Source organism: Ochlerotatus camptorhynchus, unplaced genomic scaffold (genome assembly GCF_037179485.1).
Source record: "Ochlerotatus camptorhynchus isolate MF236.1 unplaced genomic scaffold, CSIRO-AGI_Acam_v1.1 ptg000313l, whole genome shotgun sequence".
NCBI lineage: Eukaryota > Metazoa > Arthropoda > Insecta > Diptera > Culicidae > Ochlerotatus > Ochlerotatus camptorhynchus.
In genome coordinates this window covers 3102868-3130067 of record NW_027040801.1, presented here as the reverse complement: position 1 = coordinate 3130067, position 27200 = coordinate 3102868, and the positions used below count along the sequence as shown (strand labels likewise).

At 43.7% G+C, this 27200-nt stretch overlaps 2 protein-coding genes across 4 annotated transcripts in view; one reads left to right on the top strand and one right to left on the bottom strand.

Annotated features, from left to right (window-relative positions):
• The window catches only part of LOC135707500 (GATA zinc finger domain-containing protein 1), a 259888-nt gene that overhangs the window by 27718 nt on the left and 204970 nt on the right, over positions 1-27200 (bottom strand). The window lies entirely within an intron of this gene.
• Positions 4337-6952, top strand: LOC135707550 (zinc finger protein 394-like). 2 transcript variants are annotated; one of them, XM_065229393.1, is made up of 5 exons: positions 4337-4457; positions 4522-5654; positions 5715-5988; positions 6385-6636; positions 6725-6952. In XM_065229393.1, the coding sequence occupies exons 1-5, from the start codon at positions 4404-4406 to the stop codon at positions 6938-6940; spliced, it is 1929 nt and encodes a 642-aa protein (XP_065085465.1). In that variant the 5' UTR covers positions 4337-4403; the 3' UTR covers positions 6941-6952. The 2 variants fall into 2 exon arrangements, with proteins under 2 accessions (XP_065085465.1, XP_065085466.1); XM_065229394.1 differs by lacking the exon at positions 6385-6636 and adding an exon at positions 6089-6337.

Below are 27200 nucleotides of genomic sequence, written 5' to 3'. Positions count from 1 at the left end.
ATAAGTGCCATAAAAGTTTATGTATGGTGAGGGGTAACACAATGTAAATACCTTCACTCCTCCTCAATGGCTAGACCTCACCTTGATGTTCGGTTGCGTTAACCAAACGAAAATGTTCCGCAAACTGTCGATGCTTTACAAAACCTAACGGCTTCGTAAGGACATCAGCTGGCATCTGGTCCAAAAGGCAGTACTGTACGAGGTACTGTAGCACCACTTCACCTCTGTCGCACAGATCCTTGACAAAATGGTGCCTGGTTTCAATATGCTTCGATCTCCTGCTTGATCTCTACGAACGTGCGAAACTCAAACCGCCCTGATTGTCTTCGTTAATCACTGTTGCTTTCACCTGTTTTTCACCAAAGTCTTCGAGTAGTCGCCTCAGCCACACAACTTCCTGACACGTTTCAGCCAGAGCGACATACTCAGCTTCCATTGTCGAAAGCGTCACACAAGACTATCGACGACTCACCCAGCATACTGCTCCTCCTCCGTAGAACACAACGTATCCTGTGGTCGATTTCCTCGTGCTTTTGTCTCCTGCCTAGTCCGAATCCGAAAATGCCACCAAATCTTCCGCCTTTTTGCCTCCAAGCTGCAGTTTTCAGTCCATCGTTCCTTTCAAATAGCGTACCACGCGCTTCGCAGCGGTCCAATCAGCCTCCGTGGGAGCACTGAATTTCCGACCAAGAATCCCGACATATAGTAGTGCACCTACCACGCTTCTGTACTTCGTACCATCTTCGAATGGTTTGCTGTCAACCTTATCCTTCAGATAGAGCTGATCCATGGACGTTCTTGCTGTCTTTGCTTCGCTAAGACTTGTTCTGGCAACCAGTTGTTCAATGTAGTTGGTCAAAATCACACTGAACACGCCATTCTCCCTTCGAACTTCCTGTCCAAGGAAATGTTTCACATCGCCGAGATTAACTATTTCGAAATGCTGACTCAGCTGCTTCTGAACACGAGTTATTTCATCCTCGCTTTCACATCTGATCAGAAAATCATCCACGTAAACGATAAGGTAGATTTTCTTATCGTTTCTGGTTGCCATGAACAAACACGGATCCGCGCAACTTCCTTGGAAACCCATTTGTGTCAGAACACCGGTTAGTTTCTGGTTCCAACATCGAGCTGACTGTTTCAGTCCGTATATGCTTCTACGAAGTCGGCAAACAATCTCCTCCTTTCCGTGAACCTCGTAGCCAGGTGGTTGACGCATATAGATTTCTTCTTCGATTTCTCCATAGAGATACGCGGTGCGGACATCCAAGTTCTTCAACGCCATTCCTCTCTTTCCAGCCAGGGACAACAGGACTCTGAGTCTAGCATGTTTGGTCACAGGGGCGAACACTTCATCGTAATCAACGCCATAGCACTGAGTGAATCCCTGCGCGACGATCCTTGCTTTGTAGCGGACGACTTCATTTGATTCGTTCCGTTTCACTTTGAACACCCAACGACTGCCTACAACTTTCTTGCCCTTCGGAAGTGGCACCAGTTCCCACGTCCTATTCTGCTTATGCGACTGGATTTCGCTATCCATCGCTTCCTTCCACGAACATCGATCCGGACTGGACACTGCTTGCTTGTACGTTGCTGGTTCCTGCACCTTCTGTGTCACAACACCTACCACATAATCCAACAAACGGCTCGACGACCTTGTCGATTTGCACTGTCTAATTCTTCCCTCACTTCATCTACTTTTTCCTCCTCCTTCACCGCGAGGGGATCTTCATCTGGATCGGGATCGTCCACATCAAAATAATCTTCACGCTCACTGTCTTCGCTCACCGGTTCTTCATCTTCTTCGCCACTATCGGCAGTTCCTTCTTCCGCTGCCTGCTGCTTCAGGAGCACCTCAGGAAAAGGCCACTCGATCACACTGCTAGACAAATTTTCATCAGATGTCGTTTGCGAATCCATTCTATGTGACGATCCGTCGTCCATTTCTAAAAACTTGGCTTATTGTGATCCTGTCAGTCAAGGTATCAACAAAACGGTAACCCTTGTGAACGTCAGAGTACCCAATAAACCGCAGCTTCGCTTTACTGTCAAATTTTCCCCGTTTGACATCGGGAATGTGGACATAAGCCGGCGCCGGTGGTGTAGTGGTAAGCGTGACTACTTTCTAACACTCCAATGGGTCTGGGTTCAATCCCAGCCGAGGTCGGTGGGATTTTTCTGAGGCATAAAAATCTCTGGTCACGTCTTCCTTCGGAAGGGAAGTAAAGCCGTTGGTCCCGGCCCATGTGTGTTGAATGGGTGCGATATCCTACGCAGGTGTGGAAGCTGCCTTCCTGCACATTCGATTGCCGTCAATGGATGATATGGATAATACGCGGCTTTCAGTTGAACAAATTTGTCACGTACCGAACATACTCCTTTACCTTCTCCGGTGCTTCCGACTTCTTCTCGAGCAAATAGACGACCGTAAACGATCGCAACCGTACCTGCAGTGTCTCGGATTTTACACCCGTCCTCCATGAAAACGACAGTAAAACCAAAACCATTTGCAGTTAACTTGTCCACGGAGATTAGACCACTTGTCAACGACGGAACGTACAAAACGTCAACAAGTTTCACGTCAATTGCATTACCTTCTCCGTTAACACCAATCACTGTACCTTCACCGTATCCAGCGGTCTTCGCAACCGTCGGCCAGAAAAACATTTGGACCGTCCTTCTTCGTGAGTGTCGAGAAAAAAAACTTTCGTCACAAGTCATGTGACAACTGGCTCCACAGTCAATAAACCACGACCTGAATGGATTACATCCAGCACACCACTCCTGTTATTCTTGGATTGTTTCGCGTTTTGCTTCACTTCGGGCCCCTTCCGGTCTTCATCACCTTTCTTCTGATTCGTAAGCAATCGACAATCTCGTCGAAGGTGACCCGGCTTACCACAATGGAAACACTTCCGATCCTGCACGGCACTACTCTGCTTTCCATGTTTCGTTGAACTTTTCATCGCATTCACGTCACTTCTCGAAGCACCACTCTTCTCTTTTCTTCGCTCATATTCGTCGAGCAACTTTGACTTAACCAAATGCCTAGTTAAATCGGCATCCGGCCGACCTTCCAATGCCGTCACTAGGCTAGCATAAGAGTCCGGCAAGCTCCGGAGAATCATGGCAATTCGCAACGATTCTTGCAACTCTTGTCCTGCTGTTATCAATCTATCGAACAGCTCCTCGATCTCCAGGAGATGACGCTCCAGATCACCACACTCGGACAAGTTCAACGAACACAATTTCTTCAGCAACGAAACGCTTGAGGTCTTCGTAGACTTTTCGTGGTACGCACGAAGTTTCGCACTTTTTACCAGGCTATACAGGCTTTCTTCTATACACACAACCCGATAGTCGCACGAGCTTTCTGTTCGTCTTTCTTCCACTGTGCCGTCACCAGCTCCGGTTTTGCGTTGGCAATAACATACCAGATCTCTTCCCGCATCAACATCATTTCCATGCGGAATTTCCAGCTCTGCCAGTTCTGGTTGTTGAGCTTGGCAAACATAAGTTTGCTCAAATCCGCCATCTTCAGACAACACAAGAGGCACTCGCGACGCGTAAATAAAACGGACTATAGAATCACTTTTTCGCAATATTTTCACCTTCCGGCACTTGCTCTGGGCCCATATGAAATCCAAGGATAAATTAGTTAAATTTAAAGTGATAGATTTTTAATATCAGTATGCTTGACGTTTCGAGTTCAAAGCACAGCACAGCACATCAACAACGATGTGCAATTGGCGTTGACGGCGACTCTGTAGCTCTTTACTCCTATGAGAAAATCCATAAGCAAACGTCAAACTGTGCGTGAAACATGGCGAACTTTTTACTATCCATTCACTCCACCGAAAATTCTCATAAGAAACTGTCTATATTTGCTGGAAGAGAAAATTTTTCGACGGTGCCGTCAACGCGAATACAATCTAAAATGAAGTGATTTGCTGTTGATTTCATCGTGCTTCGATATGATCTCTTCCAAGGGATTTGCACATCGATTCACCTTCACATGAACATGATGTGTTTTTACCGTGGCACTACTTATGATTTATCCGAGGTTCGATCGGCCGTGAATAAATATTCTAGCTGATTTTTGAAGAAAATCGAGGAAAAATTACTCACTCAGTCAAATTACACTAAATTTTGCGTGACTCTCATCGGCCGTGTAAACTCTAATTTCAGAGTTTTTCGTGTTCAAAATAATACCCGTGCTATAAAATTAAACACACACGTTCTTTTCAAAGTTTCAACTCGTTGTGTCTATACTATCTGATCTGTCAGTGAATACAAAGTAAACAATCGTTTCAACGGCAAAATTATTTTATTTTATTGTTTTTGCATCGCATCGAAAAATCGGTATTCTATCCCAGTTTTATAAGATTTCCTCCCAAATGACCAACACCCAGACCGTGCTGGAGGTAGAGCGACTGGAATGTGATGAGAAGGTAATATTCCCAATCTGCTGTTGATCGCATTTCATTGCTGCATCAATCTTTCTCGCACGCACAGGAAGATGCCCTCTCGGAATACACCCCCGCTCGGCTGCAAGCCGTGCTCAAATACTTCCGAATCAATCCAGACTTCCTCAAGCAGCCCGCAAATTTCCCACGCACTCTCAATCTCATAGCAAACGATCTTACCGAAGGATCATTCCAGAAAACGAGCACTGAAATCCTGAATGCCATCGAGCACTGGAAAAACCGAATAGGACAGTTGGATGCAGCGTCGTTGGCCCACTCTCCGGATCGGGAACTGAAACGGCTGCTCACAGCAATCGAATCCCGTCTGACGCATGGTCAAATAACGCTGATCCTGCAGCACTTGGAGGTCGTTGGTAGCGATGCCGACGGTTTGTGGGCAACGATTGCCGTCGAGATGCGAGCGCTGAAGCATCCTCCCCGACCGGAGATTTACTGGCGTCGGGGGTTTGACGAGTGGTGTCAAGAGGCGAGGGAACGGTATCAGGAAAATCCGGACGAGCTGACGGCACTGCAGCAGCGGTATATAGAATTTGCGAAGGATAAAGGCGAACTGGATGATGCGATGGAAGGTTTGGGGGTGGAAGTGGATGCCCTGGAGTTGGTGCTGAATCACTGTCGGACGTGTTTGGGGGTGCTGAAGGCAGCCGATCCGAAAGCGTACTTATTCGAACCAGTCGGGACGGGTACGACGTTGGCGGATAAGATCAATGTTTGCTTCGGAACGGGGATCGATCTGGAGGAGCGGTTGCCCAAGTACGTTTGCTGGAAGTGTGTGGAGAAGGTGGAGGGAGCGTATGGACTGAAGATGCAAATCGATCGAACCGATGAGGAGCTGAAGAGCTTGATTGGAGAGTATGAGAAGAGGGATGCTCGAGGGATTAAGACAGAGCATGAGTGTAGCATTGAAGTGGAGAAGGTACAGGAAGTGGAGACGACGGTGGAAGGCATCGAAGAGGAGGTTGTCCATTCTGAGGAATGTGAGGAAGAGGAGAATGTAAAGTATGGTTGGTATCCGGTGGATGATCAGCAACAGATGGTCGTTGAACAGGTAGCTGTCAGCGAGGAGCAGGAGATTGAAGGCTTCGATGTGTTGGTGGAAACTGACGAGCATTACTTGGAGACGGATCCGGAGGAAGCACTCGTTGAGGTTAAGCAGGAAGGGTAAGTCAATCTAGTAGCATTCCTTGTCGTTTGAAAAGTAAAATAATGAATAATTTACAGGCAATCCGATCGTATCGAAAATAATTCAGCTAGACCTTCATCGAAACGGAAACCACATCGGAATCAGATAGTAAACGATCTCAATAATGACTTCTACCAGTGTCCGCAGTGTCGAGTTGTCCTGCGGACGTACGAACTTTGGAAGGCGCATAACGCTCGCCACGAATCAGAAAAACGTTACACGTGTGAAACTTGCTCGAAGCAATTTCGATCGTCCTCTACCTTGAAGGTTCATCAGCGAACTCATACCAACGAACGACCGTACGTCTGTAAGGTACGTGTGAATCCTGTCAACCTGATTCTCTTTCGCCTCTGTCCCGTTGGTGGAATTTCGTCGGCTGGTCCTCTTCTAACGCGTCCTCTTTTTCCTTCAGATGTGTAACAAACGCTTCGTACAGAGTACGAACCTAATCTATCACATGAAAGTCCACCAGGGCATTCGTGATTACCCCTGCGATCAGTGCTCGTATAAAGCTCGAAATCAAAACGATTTGAACCTACACAAACGTAGCCACTCGGGGGCACGACCGTATGTGTGCGAGCACTGTCAGTGCTTTTTTTCCACCTCCAGCAACCTGAGCAAGCACATCAAACGGCGGCACACGGGCGAAAGAAAATTCCAGGTCAGTGCTAGTTTTAGAACTAATTTCCCTTTTTTGGCAACTGGCAGGTGTGTGGCAAGGCATTCCGAACATACAGCCACATGAAGGCTCACAGTTTCGTGCACAACCGGGACAATCGTCCGGTAAAGTGCGATCACTGTCCTTACCGGACTAGCACCAAATCGTCGCTATCCATTCACATGAAAAGCCACGTGGCCTCTAGGCCGTATGTTTGCACGTACTGCCAGGTCGGCTTCCGAACCTCAAGCAATATGCACAAGCACGTTAGGAACATGCACGAAAAGCAGCGGCCTTTCAAGGTATCACGAAATTACCAGATTTCAAATCAAAGCATGTAATCGATTGAATTCAAAATTCTAACACTTTCCTCCCGTCATCCGAACACAGTGCGAACAATGCGACAAGACGTTCAACACTAAGGAAACGGTGCAGAAGCACATGGTGACGCACACGCGAACGAAGCCGTACTCCTGTCCAAAGTGTAGCTTCGCGTACGGTTGGTACAATGGGTTGCAGAAGCATATGAAGGCGATGCACCCGGGCGTGCCGATTCCGACAGAGAAATCAATGATAGTAGCGATGACGATTAAGGAAGGTGAATAAATGGAGAGCTATGTGAAGGTAAGTCGATATTTTGATTGTTCTGAAACTACCGAAGGCATGATCAGATGCGCGTACTCCCAAAGAGTGCTACACTTCTAACTTCCAAGGAAGGAACAAAAATTCCTCCAAGTGGCGTACTTGATGGGGGATGTTCATTCTAGCTGCGCTACAAAATGGTTGCAAAGGAACAAGAAAACGAGTCAGCTAGAAGGACTTACCTTACCAATCAGGCTAAGGCCTTGTTGTCCTCTGCTGTCCGAAGAAGTCGTCTCCACTCTACTCGATCCATGGTCACACTTCGCCAGCCTCGTAGTCTGCGAAGGGTCCGCAGGTCGCCTTCTACTTGGTCGATCCACCTTGCCCGCTGTGCGCCTCTTCTTGTTCCTGTTGGGTCGCTTCCAAGAACCATTTTCACTGGGTCGTCGTGCTGCATTTTTACGACGTGCTCAGCCCACCGTAGTCGCCCATTTTTTGCAATGTGGACGATGGATGGTTCTCCCAGCAGCTCGTGCAATTCGTGGTTCATTCGCCTTCTCCACGTTCCGTCATCCATCTGCACTCCACCGTAGATGTACGCAACTCCTTCCGTTCTAAAACACCAAGCGCGCGTTGCTTCTCCACGAGCATAGTCCAGGTCTCGTGGCCGTAGAGGACCACCGGTCTAATCAGTGTCTTGTAGATAGTCAACTTCGTGCGGCGGCGAATTTTATTCAACCGGGACGTCCTCCGGAGTCCAAAGTAGGCACGATTCCCTGCCATAATGCGTCATTGAATTTCTCTGCTGGTATCATTTTCGGCGGTCACCAGTGAGCCCAAATACACGAACTCATTGACCACCTCGATTTCATCACCGTCAATCTGAACTCGGGGTGGGACGCTAACATTGTCTTCCCCAGAACCTCTTCCTTTCATGTATTTTGTCTTTGATGCATTGATGGCAAGTCCAATCCGCCTAGCTTCAGCCTTCAGTCTGATGTACGTTTCCGCCATCGTCTCAAAGTTCCATGCCATGATGTCGATGTCATCGGCGAAGCCAAGAAGCTGGATGTACTTCCTGAAGATCGAAAGTCCATCACCTTGCCGTAACCCCCTTCGAGATTCAAAGGGACTCGAGAGTGTCCCCGATACTCGAAGAACGCACATCAGTCGAACCATCGTTGCCTTGACCAATCGCTTCAATTTATCCGGAAATCCGTACTCGTGCTTAATCTGCCATAACTGATCTCGATCGATTGTGTCGTATGCGGATTTGAAATCGATGAACAAATGATGTGTGGGCACGTTGTATTCTGCAGAACCTGCCGAATCGCGAAAAATTGGCCCGTGGTACCGCGGGCATCCATGAATCCCGCCTGGTATTGCCCCACGAACTCTCTTGCAGCAAATGGTGACAGACGGCGGCATTGAATTTGGGAGAGTACCTTGTAGGCAGCGCTCAGCAGTGTGATCGCGCGGTAGTTGCAGCAATCCAACTTGTCCATAGTTGGGCATACGACACCTTCCATCCACTCCTCCGGTAATATCTCCTCCTCCCAAATCTAGGCAATTACCCAGCGCAGCGCTCTAGCCAGTGCTTCACCACCGTATTTTAATAGCTCACTTGGTAGTGGATCTACACCAGTTGCTTTGTTGTTCTTCAGCCGACCGATCTCCTCCTCAACTTCTTGAAGATCAGGGGCCGGTAGCCTGTCGTCTTCTGCGCGTGCTCCAAGGTCTGTTGCCTGAAACTTTTAAGAAGTTCGAAGTACCTAAGAAAAGCTAGATCTAGAGATCTTTGGAAAATGCCAGTGATCTTAAGAGCAGTTTCCATAACATTAATCCAGACTTTTCGAGCAGTTAAAAGATCTCTACGCGTGATTTTAGAAAACTTCAGGATAGTTCCATGCAGGGCCCCACAAAGTCACTTTCAATCGAAAATCGTCAAGCGACGATGAAGCTGTCAACCATCACTTTCAATTGAAAGTCATTCTGTCTTCTCTTCGAGCAGATCCCCGTCAACATCAACAGAACCACTTTCGATCAGTTTTCATGCTGTTTGTTTTGGCTTGACTAGCCTTCATTTCTTCTTTCATTGTCAAATGAACTTACTTTTGCATTGAAGCGAATCTGTTCGATCCAAATTCGTACAGTTTTTATGACTTTTGTTGATTGTTCGCTCGGTTCATTTAAGCGTATGCGCATAGATCTGTGCATGAGGATGTCAAATTTATCATTGTCGGGTGGTTTGTTTACCCATCAATATGGGTATTTTTTTTACATCGAAAATTGATATGCGACGCCATTTTGAAATCCAAGATGGCGGCTTCCGGTTTAAGAAAAAGTGGGAAATGCTGTCAAATACTTATCAATAAAGGTATTTTTGGAATCGGGATGATGTCTAGACGATGAAAATCGATATCCGACGCCAATTTGAAATCGAAGATGGTGGCTTCCGTTTTACGAAAAAGTGGAAATACAGTCAAATACACATCAATATTGGAATTTTTGTAATCGGTATGAAGTATACAGATCGAAAATTACGGAGATGAACTAGCCTACGGCTAAAAATCTCCTAAATAAAGGAAAAAAAATTGATATGCGACGTCATTTCGAAATCCATGATGGCGGCTTCCGATTTCAGATTAAGTGGGAAATACTGTCAAACACCCATCAATGTAGGTATTTTTGGAATCGGGATGGCGTCTAGAGGCCGGAAATCGATATCCGATGCCATTTTGAAATCCAATATGGCGGCTTATTATTTCAGAAAAAATGGGAAATGTTGATGCCATCAATATGAGTATTTTTGGAATCGGGCTGACGTCATTTTGAAATCCACGATGGCGGCTTCCGGTTTTCTTTAAATGTTGTAAATTCTATCAAATACCCATACAAACGGTTTTTTTTTTAGAATCAGGGTAACGTCTAGAAGCCGGAAATCGATATCCGACGCCATTTTGTAATCCAAGACGGCGGCTTCCGATTTGCGGAAAAGTGTCAAATATCCTAAAATATGGCTATTTCCAGAATGGGGATGCGACGTAGATGCCGAAAATTGATGTTACGCCATCTAAATCCAAGATGGCGGCTTTGGTTCAGAAAAACTGTGAAATACTGTCAAATACCAATCAATGTGGGTTAGAAACCAGAAATCGATGTCCGACGCCATCTTTAAATTCAAGATGGTAGCTTCCGATTTCAGAAGAAGTTTCAAATAGCCTACAAATGGCATCGAATATTGATTTTCAGCATTTACGTGTCGTCCTCGTTCCGAAAATACCAAGATCTCAGGGTATTTGACACTTTTTGTGAAACCCGATGGCCGCCATATTGGATTCCAAAGTGGTATCTGATATCGATTATCGGCATCTATGCGTCATCCCGTTCCGAAAATACTCATATTGTAGGATAGTTGACACTCTCTGAATCCTGATGGCCACCATCTTGGATTCCGAAATGGCGTCGAATCGAGGGGGGCGACACATCTAAATCTCAATTCTAGATGCCCAAAAAATCTCACACTAGCGAATCAATCTTGGAAAATCATCTTTCATTTCTCGCATCTACTTGCATCGTGCTTCATCTTTTTGCAGGAAATCTTCAAAATCGAGACAAATCTTTGTTTTATCTACTCAGCGTGCGTGCAGCTAGCCACAGCAAAACACAATCTTTTCTGCATCGTAGATAGAGTCGTCCCCCTCGCGTCGAATTTAGATTTTTGGCATCTGCGCTTTGTTCCCGTTCCGAAAATACCCATATCCCACTTCATAAAAACCAATGACCACTATCTTGAATTCCAAAATAACGTCGAATATCGATTTTCGGCACCTTCGCGTCGTCCCGTTCCGAAAATACCCATATTGTAGGGTATTTGAGACTTTCCCTGATCCCAATGGATGCCATCTTGGACTCCAGAATGGCCTCGTTAATTTAATTTTAGTTTATTATAAAATAATATATTATTACTACATATAATCCGGATGCCATGTTGATGCCTGCGTCGTCAGGTCGTGACAAGTCGAATGAGCCCTGAATTGAAGTAAAAGTGGAAAAAAACGAAGGAAGCAGTTTTCGAGTCATTCATTGCGTCAATTGAAACGAGCCTTTGCTTCAAATGAAATGAACTGAAGCACTTGACGAACATAACAAGTGATAGTCCAGTCATGTTTGAAAAGAGGAATGTTCATTGTGACTCGATAACAAGAAACACGGTGACTTACACGAAAATGATATTGCTCGAAATGAAGCGATTCTGCGGAGAGTTCATTTTTTTCTTTGTTTCGAAAATGCAGAACCCTGGTTCCATGATGTGCTGAAAAAAAGTCGAGAACCCTCATGATGTTCTATTGTTTATTGAAAAATTCAACTGGCAATTAGCCCTAAATGAATAAAACTTAAACTAAGGCTCTGAACCATTTGGCGAATTTTTTTTAACTTTTAGTTAAAATTTAACATATAAAGGGTGTCCACGATGAAATTGCCACACTATGAAATTGCTCTAACTTTTTAACCGTTGGGTAGAATTTTATGAAAATTTGGGTGGATTTAGTTCATAGTGCATTATTTACATCCTGCAAGTTTTAAAGTCGTGTGATCAAAACTCGCGGAAATGGAGTCGAAAGAACAGCTCGTGCGTGATAAAATCTTGCGCATTCATCACGAGAACAAGGATCTCTCGCATCGTTCCATCGCTAAAACGTTGGGAATCGCGAATTCCACGGTGTCGCGAGTGATTAAGCGGTTCGAGGAACGGTTGACCACCGATCGGAAGCCCAGAAGTGAAGGAAAAAGTATTCCGTACAACACCAAAAATCTCAACCGCGTAGTTGGGGCCTTCAACCGAAATCCGAACGCCTCCGTTAGGGATGTGGCTAAGAAGCTGCACCTAAGCCGAAGTTTTGTCCAGAAGGCCAAAACTAAGGCTGGGCTTCGAACGTTCAAGGTACAAAAGGCCCCTAATCGCGACGAGAAGCAGAACAAGTCCGCCAAAACCCGTGCCAGGAAGTTGTACCTCAACATGCTGACGAAAGTTGAATGCTGCATCATGGACGACGAAACATATGTGAAGGCCGACTTCAAACAGATCCCCGGCAACCTGTTTTTCACGGCCAAGGATAAGTTCAGCGTTCCGGAGCATGTCCGCACTCAGAAGATGTCCAAATTTGCAAAGAAATTCCTGGTTTGGCAAGCCATCTGCACGTGCGGGAAGCGGAGTGCACCTTTCGTGACCCAGGACACGATGAACGGACAGGTGTACATAAAAGAGTGCCTCCAGAAGCGGCTGCTTCCTCTCCTGAAGACCCACAACGTCCCAACAATCTTCTGGCCGGATTTGGCCTCATGCCACTACTCCAAGGACGTGCTGAAGTGGTATGCGGACAATAAGGTCAATTTCGTGCCGAAAATGTTCAACCCTCCCAACACTCCGGAGCTCCGCCCTATCGAGAAGTACTGGGCGATTATGAAGCAGCACCTTCTTAAACGACCTAAGGTAGTGAAGACAGTCGAGGAACTGAAGAAAGTATGGGTTTACATGCAAAAAACGGTTGATTCACAGGTTGTGCAGAATCTTATGGCCGGGGTAAGGCCAAGGTGCGGGCATTTGCGTATGGACTGTAAATAAAATACGAGTAAAATGGTAAAATGAAGTTTAATAGTTATTTCTCAATCCCTGAAAATTTGATGGCAATCGGATGAAAACTCGAATTTTGCGAATCAATTTTGTGTGTGGCAATTTCATCGTGGACACCCTTTAGAAAGTTATCGATGAACCCTGCTATCCGAGCATGGTTATTTCTGACAGATAAGAAGTTAAATGTTGACAACCGTGGTTCGAAAACCGGTCGATCGACATCACGGGGATTTTCGAACATTGAATATAACTTTCGAAATGTCACTTTTAACCACGAGTTAAATTTAACTCGGCAAATGGTTCACAGCCTAAATAGTTATTGTCAACGGTACGGAAAAGGCCAAGTAGCCGATGACGAAACACGTCAGCTGATACATTGAAGTCGAACATATAAAAAAAGTTGTTGAATTGTCGGCTGATTGCTCGTGTGTATAATTCCGGCTCCGTGGTTCCAAAAACAGAAAGTCGCGTTGACGAAGAGACCTCTCATATTTATGACAACAGTGTTGGACAGTCAATGTCACCCGTAAGCAGTTTTCCAACCGAAAAGTTTTTGGTCGTTTGTCAACTCCAAACGGAAGGAATCCGGGTTGCCTTGTTCCATGTTTCTCGGGAATGACTCGACTAATAGCGAAAGAGAAAAATGCGACTTGTTTGCTCGTCATTTCGAGCAAGTGTTACACGATTTCTCCGCTTCGCCAACACAAGTGCTGGACGCTACCATAGAGGTAACTCAGATGACGGCGTAAAAAGAATCGGCGTAGGTAAACTAAATGACACGACGAGAGCGGGATGATCGGCATCTAGATCAATCAGTGGCTCGACTGGCAAGGAAACAAAAGTGCCCGGTAGTGCGGAATCATTTGCCAGGACAAGATCTAGCAAACGTCCATTTCAGTTCGGAAAAGTATTCACTTGTGTGAACCCGTAAAAGTTAAAACCGTCCAAAAGAGCACAGCAAGCAACCGGCATATGCGAAAGCAGTGGATCAATTAATGGTGTGCCACTGTCTGTAAAGCATCACTGCAGACCAGCTTGATTGTAGTCACCAAATACGAAAGCGGGCAGGGACTTAATTGTGACGAAATTGAGCCTAACGATTCCACATGCTCACGGATGATCGTGCAGTCGTTTTTGCGGTCAGGAGGCAGGTAGATTGCGCCTACACTAAGCTTGCTTTGTGGAAGCTCTACGACAATCCACAGCTGTTCCAGTTGACTGGAAATTGGTGACGTACCTACGTAGCTGGCTAGTCTCGTAGATACTCCAATCAGGACTCCACCACCGCGCGATTTTTGACTGTTTAGGGCAGACCGGTCAGTTCTGAAGACGGAATAGAGTGACCCGAAAAGTTGTTCTGAGAATTTCTGGGAAGCATAGAGACCTTCAGAGGTGTTTGCAAGAATTCCATTTATGTCAGAGCAGAACAGAGATCTTCAATAGAATTGAGAGCTTCAGGGATGCCTCGAAAACACCAATACAAATCCGAGAATCTAAGGGCAGTTCAAATAATTTCAAGGACATTACAGAAACCTTGAAAAAGTTTCGAGAAACTCAGGGAATTTCTGGAAACATCAGCTCCGAGAGAATCAGAGGAACGCAATAAAAATAGTATTGTAAGGGTGCTAATATCATGGAAATTTTAAGAACATAAAAAAATGCGAAAATTTAGGTAAGTTGATTAGAAAATATCAACGTAGTTCACATTAATGAAAAAAATGTGGGAACTTTTAGCAAGCACCGATATTTTCAAGGAACTTCTAAGATATTTCGATATTTTAAGTTAGTTTCATGATATTCAGCGAAGTTACGAGTACTCCGAGGACGATCAGATTACTTCAAAATAATCTCATTACCTTAAGGAAATTTGCAGCGACTTACAAGGAGTTCTGTGGAATTATTCCGAGAATTCTATGATTGAACCGAAAACTTCGGAAACGTCAGAAAATTATGAATATATATGAAAATTTTCCGGAACATTAAACCAATTTAGAAAACTTCAGAGATGTCCTCAACAGAGAAAATTAGTGATTTGAGGCAATGTTTCGTGAGCGTTTAAAAAGTTTATAAAACATTAGGAAAATTGTGGAAACTTCAAGGGAATTAATTTAATTTCAGTAAAATTGGGGGTTCTTATAAAAAATACTGAGAAATTCAGGGCAGTCTATAGAACTTTAAGGAAATTCAGGAATCCTTTGGGAAGTGCGGGCTACAAAATGGTGAGTGACAATCTGGAAGGAGCGATATACCTAGCTCCGGTCCTCACAAGTTCCTACCTCACGCCTCCACGAGTCATATGATCACAAAAGACTGCCAGCTGAAAAATTGACACAGCTCGTTGGCGTAGCCTGGGCAATGTTGTCAATCCGACAATAGCAGAGTGAGGAGGTGTGACGCTAACACTGGCGCGGTATAACCATAGCACGGTGATAGAGGAAATGCTTCGCGAATCCAGTGACGGGAGGAGAGACTCGGGCGGCGGTTCAACACACGCCGACTTGAAGATCCAGCGGTAAAAGGTCTTTTGTTGAAGAACTTGAGACTCGAGCTGCGGACGTTCCAGAAGGTGGCAGCGTAGAAGAACAATGGATGGCCATCAAGAATGCCTTTATAGAAACAAGCGAGAACAACTTGGGTGAGCTGCGCACCCAGAGGAAAGAGTGGATCACAGATGAAACCTGGCGGAAGATTGAGGAGCGTAGAGAAGCAAAAGCCGCTATAGAGCGGGCGAGAACCAGAGGAGCCAAGAACGAAGCCCGCCAACGGTACTCGGCTCTAGAGAAGGAAGTCAAGCGCTCTTGCAGACGGGAGAGCGTGGGTGAACTCCCTGGCCGACGAAGGGGAGAAAGCCGCAAACACTGGCGATATACGCCTCCTCTACGATATCTCACGACGCCTGAGTGGAGCAAGGATGAACCCGAGGATGCCAGTGAAGGACACGACTGAAAAATTGCTTACCGACCCCACTGACCAGCTGAAACGCTGGTTTGAGCACTTCGGCCAACCAGCCATCAACATCTCGGCATGATCCACCTAGGGTGCGACGCATCACTCGCGTCAATTCCGAGGCCCCATCATTGCAGGAGATTGAAGCAGCTATCCGAAGCATGAAATCCAACAAGGCTCCAGGGGTCGATCGCATATCAACAGAGATGCTCAAAGCTGACCCCATGCTATCCGCACAAATGTTGCATCAACTATTCTGTAATATCTGGGACAGCGCGACTTTTCCGGCCGACTGGATGCAGGGCATCTTAGTGAAGGTCCCAAAGAAGGGGGATCTGACTGTGTGCGACAATTGGCGAGGCATCATGTTACTGTGTATTGTTCTCAAAGTTCTGTGCAAAGTTATCCTGAATCGGATACAGGAGAAGATCGACGCGACTCTCCGACGGCAGCAGGCAGGATTCCGTGCCGGAAGATCTTGTGTGGACCATATTGTCACGCTCCGCATCATCCTGGAGCAGGTCAATGAATTCCAAGAGTCCCTTTATTTGGTATTAATTGACTACAAAAAAGCTTTCGACCGTCTCAATCACGAGAATCTGTGGGGCGCCCTGAGACGCAAGGGAGTCCCGGATAAAATCGTCAACCTCATCGAAGCGCAGTATGAGGTTTTCACGTGCAGAGTTCTGCATAATGGAGCCTTGTCCGACCCTATCCGGGTAGTCGCTGGTGTGAGAAAAGGATGTATACTATCACCGCTACTGTTTCTCATCGTAATCGACGAGATCATGGTAGGTGCAATTGACCGTGTACCGAACCGTGGGCAGCTTTGGCAGCCTATCACCATGGAGCATCTCAACGACTTAGATTTGGCTGATGATGTTGCTCTACTAGCACAACGGCGCTCTGATATGCAGAGTAAGCTCAATGACCTAGCCGAACGCTCCTCTGCGGCGGGTCTCACCATCAACGTCAACAAGACCAAATCGTTGGATATCAACACGGGCAACCCTTCCAACTTTACGGTAGCGGGGCAAGCAGTGGAGAAGGTCGAAAGTTTCCAATATCTTGGCAGCCAAATAGCGTCGGACGGTGGGACCAAGAGTGACATAGGTGCACGAATCAAGAAGGCTAGGGCTGCCTTTGCGAGTTTACGAAACGTATGGAGATCCAACCCGATAAGTCAACGCACCAAAATCCGAATTTTCAACTCGAACGTGAAATCTGTGTTGTTATACGCCAGACGTAGTGTGTATCAGCGGAGAACACTCAAAAGCTGCAGGTCTTCATCAACCGATGCCTGCGGTATATAATTCGTGCCTGGTGGCCTCACAACTGGATCTCGAATGCCGAGCTCCATCGTCGATGTCATCAGAAGCCGATAGCAACAGAAATTCGAGAGCGAAAGTGGAGGTGGGTCGGCCACACACTTCGACGGGGCGGAAACGAAATCTGCAAGCAACCGCTGGATTGGAATCCGGCAGGACATCGCAGCAGAGGCAGATCCAGGGGCTCATGGCGGCGGAGCCTCAATAAGGAAATTAAGCAAGTCGATAGGAATCTGACCTGGGCCCAGGTCAAGGCAAAAGCGAGCAGCCGCCCAGGATGGAAGTCTTTCACGTTGGCCCTTTGCACCGCTGGTGGTGCACAGGACCCTTAAGTAAGTAAGTTTGTGTGAGTTGCAGCATTAATTAATTAATTAATTTATCTTTATAAGGGAGGCTTTCAGCCTTGGGCTGGTTCGCCTCCAACGTTGCAGCATTATTTGAATTAAGGGTACTAATGAGGTCTGATTAACTGCCTCTTACTCTTGAGCATACTCTGGAACCTACATTTCGTATTTAAATCTATAAGTGAACTGCTGGTCTGAGTTTCTCTGGTATATTCATTTAGAAGATGTTCCTGAACATACAGTCAAACAGCACGTAATGTTTTGAACAACTTCAATGACAGTTGTCCAGCAGTGCTCCCATTTTATTTACAACAATCTAATGCCTACTTCTTGTCTTTTCACATGTTGTTCTTGATATCGAGTTATAGAATCAAATTAACACTACATAATACATAGACCAAAGGAGGCATCGACTTATGGAAATATCGACTTATAGATAGTACCAAAGATGAATACTAAGATGAAACTGTCGGAAGAAAAACTTTCTATTTTAGTGTCCTCTTTCACGGTCCTTTTCATCCAATGAATACCCCCCGTATTCAAGGTAATTTTGTGGTTTTGCTGCCCCCTCGGTAGAGATGAAATTTTGCGCTCATATTGATCAAAACAAACACACCAAAATCAGAGGTGTCCCATTTTCTAATTACTCGAATAACAATTAATCGATTTTTTTTTGTTCGCTGTGCTGCCATTTTTCTACCAATGAGAGTGCAGCACATGTTTGAAACGATCGGTGATGATCCTCTGGAGAAGTTAATGCTTATATCGGCATGATACAAATATTTTACTTTTCGGTTCGTTAATCGATTAATCGATAATTCGAATGAGAATCGGCCATCACTAGATGAATGTGAAACGTCATTTCAAATATATGGATCGTACATAAATAATGATACAATTTCAAAGGGACCGGGGCTCATCACAAATTACGTCCACACGGTAACTGGAATAAACACGAGTGTTCACCGGTTGATAGTACGATACATGGATAAATGAAGGGACCACCGGATCACTTAAGTTATAGAATATCAAATTGTGGAGAGTTGACTGTAGTCTATAAAATCGACAAAAACGAGCATAGAATGTTCATAGAAATACAAACCAAAACGCAGCGGACACTTAAAATTATTCCGAATTTGGATCAGCATTTTTCACCGTCAATCAATGACATTTTTTTCTATAATGCCCCAATTATTTCTGTACCCCCGCCTGGATGAAGTCACGTGTAACTCCGTTGGAATCATTCCAATGTCAAATCTACCTTCAACCTGCCTGTGTGTTGTCAAAGCAGGGCAAAAAATGCTTCCGTCGTTCGGGTTCATTAAAATCCCACCGTTCATCAACTGTAGGTCAGGCACGTGCTACCGTTTCCTAACAATACAACGCAGTGGGAAGAAGACGCGATTCCGATTTTGAACGGAGGGGAAGCACTGATTTCGCTTTTTCTCGTAAAACATTGAAAGACCTTTTTTGTGCTAGGGTAATTGACTTCTGTCAGCAGCTTTTTGTCTCCGATTGCTTTGTTACTTGACACTAGTTTTCGTTGTTCGAAAAACGGATTTCACAGTCCCGTCCGTTTGTCGAAATGTGTGGGATTGTTTTTTCCCCCGGTCGAGGTCCTTGAACCGACCTACATGTAACGGAGGAAATAGTTTGCGAAAGCCAATCAAAACACTTGAAATGAAGCGTGCTTGAGTCAATTATCAAAACAGGAACCTTTGCACTTCATTGCTGCCTGGGTGGGAATCCGAATTGAATAAATACCCCGGGATTGCGCCATAATCCCTTGGAACAACAAAGAGCGGTGGCCGCGGTCTCCTGCCGCGTATGAATGGTTAAGTTGCGATAAGCTTTGGTTGACGGTGTTAAAACAATATGGGATGATGATGATGATGAGAGGGTAATTTTGTCATTGAGATTTTGTTATTCTGGTTTTTTTATCATCACAGCAGCGGAATTGAACCATTCGTCCCTGAGATATCGAATCTTGACAAGTTGAGGTTATTTAAAAAAATAAGCGATAAATTTGATCTCTTGATAGAATTTCAATTCAGTTTTCAATTTACATTTTTATATTGCAAAATAAATCCCGATTTGCATAATATTATACGACTTGTGGGCAAACTAATTTTTCCGTCCAATTTATATGCACCTTCCATCCGCGTCGCACTTTGGCTTTCGTTAACGATGTTTGCTCACCTTCCCTAACTCCACTGGCATCAAAGCGGAAAAATCCTTCATAAGATCCTACAAAGTAAAAAAAGGAATATACCTAGTTACACACACTGACACCGAAAAAAACATCACGAAACCATTGACATTGAAAGTCCCTTCTTAATCGATTAAATATGTCACCTTTCCGCGATGGTCTGTCGCTGGCTGGCGATGGTACGCCGCACACCTGGCGAGTTCTGCAACTGCGTCGTCTGTCACCGCTTATACCAGGAACCGGGATTGGGGTGCACGCAAATCCCTTCACATCTAGAACGAACAGCCGAAAATGCAAACCGACACATAGTCGCCATTTTTGTCGTGAAACGGTTACAATGTAGCATGCTCGCTCTCGGAGAGCTCGTCGCGATTGGTGGAACAAATTATAGCAAGCGTCGCTGGATGGGCGTGGTCGGCCGATTGGTGTTTCATTCTCTTTTGTCGTGCTTTGCGTTCTGCTTCTAGCTGCGTTGATTTTTTTCTTGTTATGGCAAAACTTGTTACTCTCGCCTGCCTCTCTCGTGTGCGCGTGAGTCGGAAGAGGAAGAGCTGTACAGAAATACAAATTTGCTCGAATTTATATTGCACTTTGATGTGGTGGTGACTGACGGACGAATTATAAGAATAAAAATATAATGGGGATGCAGAATGGAATAAAACCAGTGTTTCTCAATTTATGGGTGGGACGCAAAAATTCAGTCAATTCTGGTCATGGTTTCAAAATGTCGTGAAAAATTTATTTGAATTTCAATATTTATTCGATATAAAATAATCCAAATTGAACTACAATAACAATTTATGGGTTTTAATATTTTGCTAGTGGAAATGGCTTGATTTACACATTATTAATAGTTTGTGAACTAAATTTATAACAAATTGTTAAACAAATTGATTGAATCTTACTGAAACATTACATGTTTTAGTGTTTCAAAATCATGTAGGAATTTTAATTCCATTTTTGTGATTAATTATTTGGACGATTTCATGGTTATTTTGACCTCTTCTGGCCTGTTCTATCATTAATCTGTGGACTATTCAAGCGTTTTTAGGCCATTTTGACGCCAGTTTGCATGTGTCCTGCCAGTTGTCCTAATGACGTTTGGCCGAATACCTGAGAAGAATTCATACATTATCAAACAATACTAGATTCCTGATTCAATTTGTCTAGTTATTTTTTTTTTTTTTTTTTTTTTTTTTTTTTTTTTTTTTTTTTTTTTTTTTTTACTTTATTATAGAGATTTTTAGCCATAGGCTAGTTCATCTCTTAGTCTAGTCACTGATTGAATTTGATAACCCGGGACTGAGAGATGTGGGGATTAAAAACTACCCAAAACTAAGTACTTTTCCCTCAATTCTCGGGTTCAGCCCATAAACCCAAATTTGAGTAAATCGTATAAAGTAGTTTCCATTTACCACCAGCAAAAAAAAAACTTACTTTTAAGTACATTCTACCCAAAATTATGTTTAATTCACGAAAATTTGAGAATATGCAATTTACTTAAAAGTGAATTATTGGGCTGATCTAGAGAGGGTCTAGTATAAGAGATGAGCGGATTCAAAACAAGCTGCTTTGGCAACCTATGCCTAGGTGGTTTCTAGCAACACTGCCACTGCAATCAAGATAGGCGGATAGACCTTTCTAGGCTGAACTATATCGTTGGGTCGAAACTCTCCTTCCTTTTTTGACAACAATAACGAGTGCAAGTGAGAGACTCAAATTAAAAATTAAATAAAAAGAACTCAAATTTTGGGTATTATTTTTTCTCCGTGTACGAGACATCAATTATAAGGAATTATTTTAGGGGAATGATAATCAAAAGTACTAATTTGGGTATTATTTTTTCTCCGTGTACGAGACATCAATTATAAGGAATTATTTTAGGGGAATGATAATCAAAAGCACTATTTCAAGATCCTTGACTTTTCACAATTCTGAAGATTGGAAAATGTTCAAAATTATGCATTAGTGATTAATAATTCATCATCATGTTATTAGTTCTTTTTCTTTTTCATCACAGTTTGTTCTATTTCTGATGAAATTTCAACCACACCAACAGTAGAAGAATTTACAATTTAAGAAAAGTTTCACCAGTATGACTTAAATCCTATTTTCGTGGCACTCACATGATGTCAGAAAGACAGGTGACGTCGCCAAAGATGATGCACATCGTTTAAAATAATGATAAATCAGAAGTTAATAGGTAATTTTTCCTTCTCGATTAGATCATGAGCAGTTCTTTCGAATTGAGCTATTATATTTATCTTTGGCACTGTGAATGGACTTGGCAGAGTAAGGATTCGAAAAATAAAAAATGATGACAAATAAAAAAAAAATTGGAAATTTTCTTCTTATCTACATGAGCAGTTCTTTGAAGTTTTATGCATCTCGTTTTTTTTTTAAACGCTCATGAAACTTGTCATGAGATTTGCTAATTTCTGATCCCGTTCGGAAAATTTGATGAGAAATTATAGTTTAATAATTTTAGTTTCCTTTCTTTTTTCTTTCAATTTAATTGCACCACTATTTATTGTTTTGCACATGACGAAATTCGGTCAAACGGCGTTCGGTCAAGTGGCATTCCATCAAATGACATATTCGGTCAAACGGCTTCCGGTGAAGTGAATCGGAACCATTTTGCCGTTTTAAAGTCAGTTTGGAAAGTCTAGGCCAAAAATTAATGAGTGTTGTTTCAGGCAGGGCTCTACATTTTCGAAACTCTAAAATGAACTCGAGTTTTATCTCTTTCCTACAACGTGTTCAACGCATCAATTATATAAAACCTAGCTGGACTATCAGCACGAAACGAAAATGAAAAAGAAACACGCTTAGAACGATAGGCTGGCTGTGGATTATCTCGTCGTTGCTTTGCTCATCACTTTCATTGAAAGTAACGTCGATTATGGAGATGAAACGAAACCTTCATATGGCTTTCAATCCCTTTCTCCGATTATCTATCACCACTCTTTCAATTTGTTTAATATGCGTTATGTCCAGTTTTCGTTACTTTTTTGTAGATAAATAAGTGAACGGAAGATTAATTGAACATATTACGTGTAATCTTCAAGTGTTTTCACGTGAGAAATGGTTTAAATATATATTTTCATTTTCCGTCATATAGGGGAAATGTAGGTAATGTCGGCCTACATGTCCCTAATTTGGGCCCATCGCTAAAAGTCTGCTATTTATCAATTTTATCTAGATGAACGCGTCATTAGGACGGTAGTAATGGATATTTTTGGTCGCTATTGAAAATTTAGTCGATTGCTGAATTTATGTATGGGCCCAAATTAGGGGCATGTAGGCCGACATTACATCCATTTCCCCTACGTCCTGAATCCTCGGTACTAATGGACCGTCCCAATGACGCGTTCATCTAGATAAAATTGATAAAGAGCACATTTTTAGCGATGGGTCCAATCTTAGATCCATAGGCCAATATAAGAGCTATTTCCCCTATTTCATGAAAGACGAAACTAACAAAGCCAAGCACTCTTTCACTAGTCCGCTGAAAGAAAGACCAATGAAGCGACGGGAGAATAAAAGACTAGCGATTGAAAAAATTGTTTGCAGACGCCGACTGAGGTTCTAGAGAAGCGGCGCCGGTGGTGTAGTGGTAAGCGTGATTACCTCTCACCCCAGCAGGCCTGGGTTCAATCCCAGTCGGCGCCGCCGGGATGTTCTGAGGCATAACATCTCTGATCACGCCTTCCTTCGGAGGGGAAGAAAGCCGTTCATCCCCGGTTCATATGTCGATGGGTCGATAGGGTAGGGTTCAGGTGTGGGAGCTACCTCCCTGGCGTCGGTAGCATCAAGGAAAAAAAGAGGTTCTAGAATACTGCGGAAACTGTTCGACTTCAACAGAAAAGAAAGCCAGCAGTCTCTTCGTTGCATCGATTTTACATATTGAAGCTGATATTGTGACGTCCTGGTCTTCGGCACCTTGTCTGGGGCTCTTTTAGTGCTTTTAAAGCAATTGAGCATTTCCACGCCAAAAGAAGGAACGGAAAACCCGACCTTCTCTAATTTGCATGAAACTTTACATAATTGTTTGTTATGGGAAATGATTCACATTTTTGCTGAAAAACGGCTATTTTGGATCTCGTATTTTTTTTTTAACTGGCGCTTTGAATTTTTTCAAAAAATCGTAGCGCGGAAACGGCACATCTGACCGAAATGACGTCCGAGATAAAGTTTTAGAGAAAAATAAACTTTTTCTAATCTAATCCAATCTAACACCAACACAGCCAGTTCATGAAAGCATCCTGGAAAATGATAAATATACCTCCATCATTTTTCTTATCTATTTGATATATGTAGCAGAGATGCGCAACATATTTCAAAACGGCCAGGCCTACTGTGTAGCATTTAAGGGGCAAGATGATTCAGAAACATCGGGCCAGTTTAAGTCAAATATTTAAACAAAATGCTTTAGAATTCAATAAATGGATGAAACGTGGGTATCTCGTACCATACCCAAATAACAATTCTGGGTTTATGAGTGTTCTGTAGACCATGATTTAGACTTGTTGAATGCTTAAAACCTCATGCAATGTTACTTGGGTACTGTTATTTATAAATGATTGGTCGTTGGGAGCATCTAGTTTAAAAATGTTAAGGGATGCTCCATCTTCCTTTAGTGGTCCGGACATAAGTACTAACTCTTGTCCTAGCCCTATAGGCCATGGTTATAGCGCCATTACTCGCTTTCTGAACAGAGATGAATGAAATGAAAGGAAAATAAGCTAGTTTTGTGGGCATCTTTAAGAGAAAGTTCACCGAACCAAAAATTAAATTTCTTTTTTGGAGGTTTTTAATTTTCCCAAAAATACCGGGAAAAAACATAAAAATTCCAAGAAAATCAGTTCTCTCCTCAGATTCCTGAGAAAATTCACATGCAAAAACATGTTTTCCGCCTCATCATTAAAAAAACAGACACTCAGCAAAACCGAAAGATACAACGGACTGTTGAAGTCTAGCTATGGGGAGTACGTCCACCGAACGCAAGCGAATCTAAAGCAGCACCCATCGGCGTTTTGGAAGTTCGTGAAATCACAACGGTCTAGTAATCGTATTCCGGACATAGTTTAGTTTAACGGGATCGCTGCTGCTACCCTGTCGATGTTGCTATCTTGTTTGCGAGCTTCTTCCAATCAGTTTACAACACAAATTCGCCACCTCTAAATCCTTCAAGTTTCGATCGCATTCACGAGTACAACCTGAATATCCCAACGATGCGCTTCTCACCGGACGACGTTATGAAAGCCTTGAATGACCTCGATGTTTCTAAAGGCCCTGGGGTAGATGGTATTTCCCCATCTCTGCTCAAATATTGCGCACGCTCACTCGCTTCTCCGATCGCCTGCATATTCAACCGTTCGCTGAGCGAAAGATCATTTCCCAATTTTTGGAAGACAGCTTCAATTGTGCCAATCCATAAAGTTTTTTTTTTTTTTTTTTTCTTTATTATACAGATTTTTAGCCTGAGGCTAGTTCATCTCTTACCAATCCATAAAGCGGGTAATCGAAACCGAGCTGAAAACTACCGTGGAATATCAATTCTCTGTTGCATTAGCAAGGTCTTTGAAACCTTAGTGCACAATGCTCTGTACAATGTAGTTCATCCTATAATATCGGAGTTCCAGCATGGGTTTGTCCAGCACCGCTCTACTACTACAAATTTGCTGTGCTACACTAATACCAACAATCAATACGAAACTAACGATTTTAAATTGGCTCACCACTTTAGTAGCCTATTGGTCCCAAGCAAACGATTAACGTACCCTATTCTAGTCGAAATTCTAGTACTACGCAATGTTTGTTTTGATTCGCTATGAAAGTTTGACAGATAAAATGAGGGGTTATTGGTTTTTCCTATGTTTCGAGGGGTGATTCGACAAGCTTGGGACCGAAGAGAGTACCAGAGCTGAGCCAAAAAGTTGAGCACGTTATTTCGGGACCTTCTAGTCTTAGAGTTACCTCTATGCTAATACTCTGTTTCGAGAGGTTGAAGCCCGGCGACAGGAGGACTCCATTTACATCGACTTTTCAAAAGCATTTGACACAGTGCCACACGTGTAAGCTACCGAAAATTAAGAGCTATTGGATTCCCTACTTGGTTAGTTGAGTGGATTCTCTCTTACTTGACCGACCGCCATTCCTTCGTTTCGATCAATTCTGCACGCTCGAAGGCCTTTGCAATTACTTCGGGAGTACCGCAAGGAAGTGTGCTCGGCCCAATGCTGTTTGTCCTTTTCGTCAACGATCTGTGCCTTCAGATTTCTTCATTTAAGCAAATGTTCGCCGACGACCTGAAGATGTTCAGAGTCATCACGACCGTACTCGACTGCCTCGCCCTGCAAAATGACATAAATGGGCTACTCCTATGGTGCCAAGAAAATGGTGTGAGTGTCAACATAGGAAAATGCAAGGTGATATCGTTTTCCCGTCGGAGCACCACCGTCAACCACCAATACCAATTGGATCCGTGTCATTAGAGCGTGTTACCTCAATTTGTGATCTTGGTGTTACTATTGACTCGAAGTTAAGATTCAACGAATATGTTGCACTTGTTACGGCTAAAGCTTCTACGGTTTTTGGATGCATTCGACGCTATACGTGGCAGTTTACAGGTTTTTTTGCACAAAAAACATTGTTCTGTACTTTGGTACGTAGCATCCTGGAATACGCGGCCCATGGACCCAAAAGTCACGACCAATAGCGTGGAAGGAATTTATCGAAAAATCATGGTTCTCGGTAATAGAATGGAAGTGCACGCAGTAGTAGGTTTTTTAGATTTGTGGGTAGTTATATTTTTGAGTGCATGGGGGAATGTTGTCAACAATGCTGTCGGTTTGTTTACCAACAATAGCTGACGTTTTGTTTTAACCTAACTTTTTTCCTAACCTGAACTTCAGAGCTAGGATTAATGTCATTGTTGATGTTGATCAAAATGGAATCAGTTTTATCACTTAATTGGTGGGGGTCCAACTAGAAATCATGCAAGGCGGACCCAGGTACGATCCTTGTGTAGCGAGGACCGACTGGACCAGATCCCGCCAGTCAGATGATTGTCCGCGGGAAGATTGTTCAAAGGAGGATTGTCCGCATGAGGATTGTTTGAAGGAGAATTGTCTGCTACCGACGAGTCAAGGAGTACGTGCAGGAAGAAGATTATCCGGAACTCTGAAGCTCTTTATATGTTCCAGAGGGAACGATACATTCGGATGCATCCTGTATCCCCATCAAATTTATCCATAAAATTCTGCTTATATATCCAGAACATCAGTCAGAACTTTTTTTCTCCAGACATCCTTATTCGATTTTTTGTCTATTTTTCAGTATATCCTGAATATCCCTGTTGATCCTTCTGTCTATTCCGAAAATTCCTTCAATTCGGCTCGCATGCCGTCACAGTGTTGCCATATCTTTTTTGAAGCAACATGCATCAGGATGAGTGTCGTTCCCCAACGTTTTCCTTGAACGTCATTGATTGTCTCTGAAGATCTTTCCTGCAACTATCTTCCTGCGGACAATCGTCCAGTGGACAATGTTCCTCTGATCAATCTTCCTGCGGACCAGTGTTGGAAAAGTTCGCGATATTTCACGAAGTTCACCAAGGGAAAAGTTCGCGAGTCATAGGGAACTTTGATGAACTTTTCCATCACTGCTGCGGACAATTCTCTTCCTCCAAATAATCTTCGTGCGGACAATCCTCTTTCGAACAATCCTTCTGCGGACAATCGTCTTTCGAACAATCTTCCTGTGGACAATCCTCCTACGGACAATCCTCTTCCGAACTATCTTCCTGCCGACAATTGTC

Coding starts and splice junctions, on each gene's coding strand:
- LOC135707550 (XM_065229393.1), top strand. CDS start 4,404: ATGACCAACACCCAGACCGTGCTGGAGGTAGAGCGACTGGAATGTGAT. Junction 5,655..5,714: donor GTTGAGGTTAAGCAGGAAGG/GTAAGTCAATCT, acceptor AATAATTTACAG/GCAATCCGATCGTATCGAAA. Junction 6,637..6,724: donor AAAAGCAGCGGCCTTTCAAG/GTATCACGAAAT, acceptor ATCCGAACACAG/TGCGAACAATGCGACAAGAC.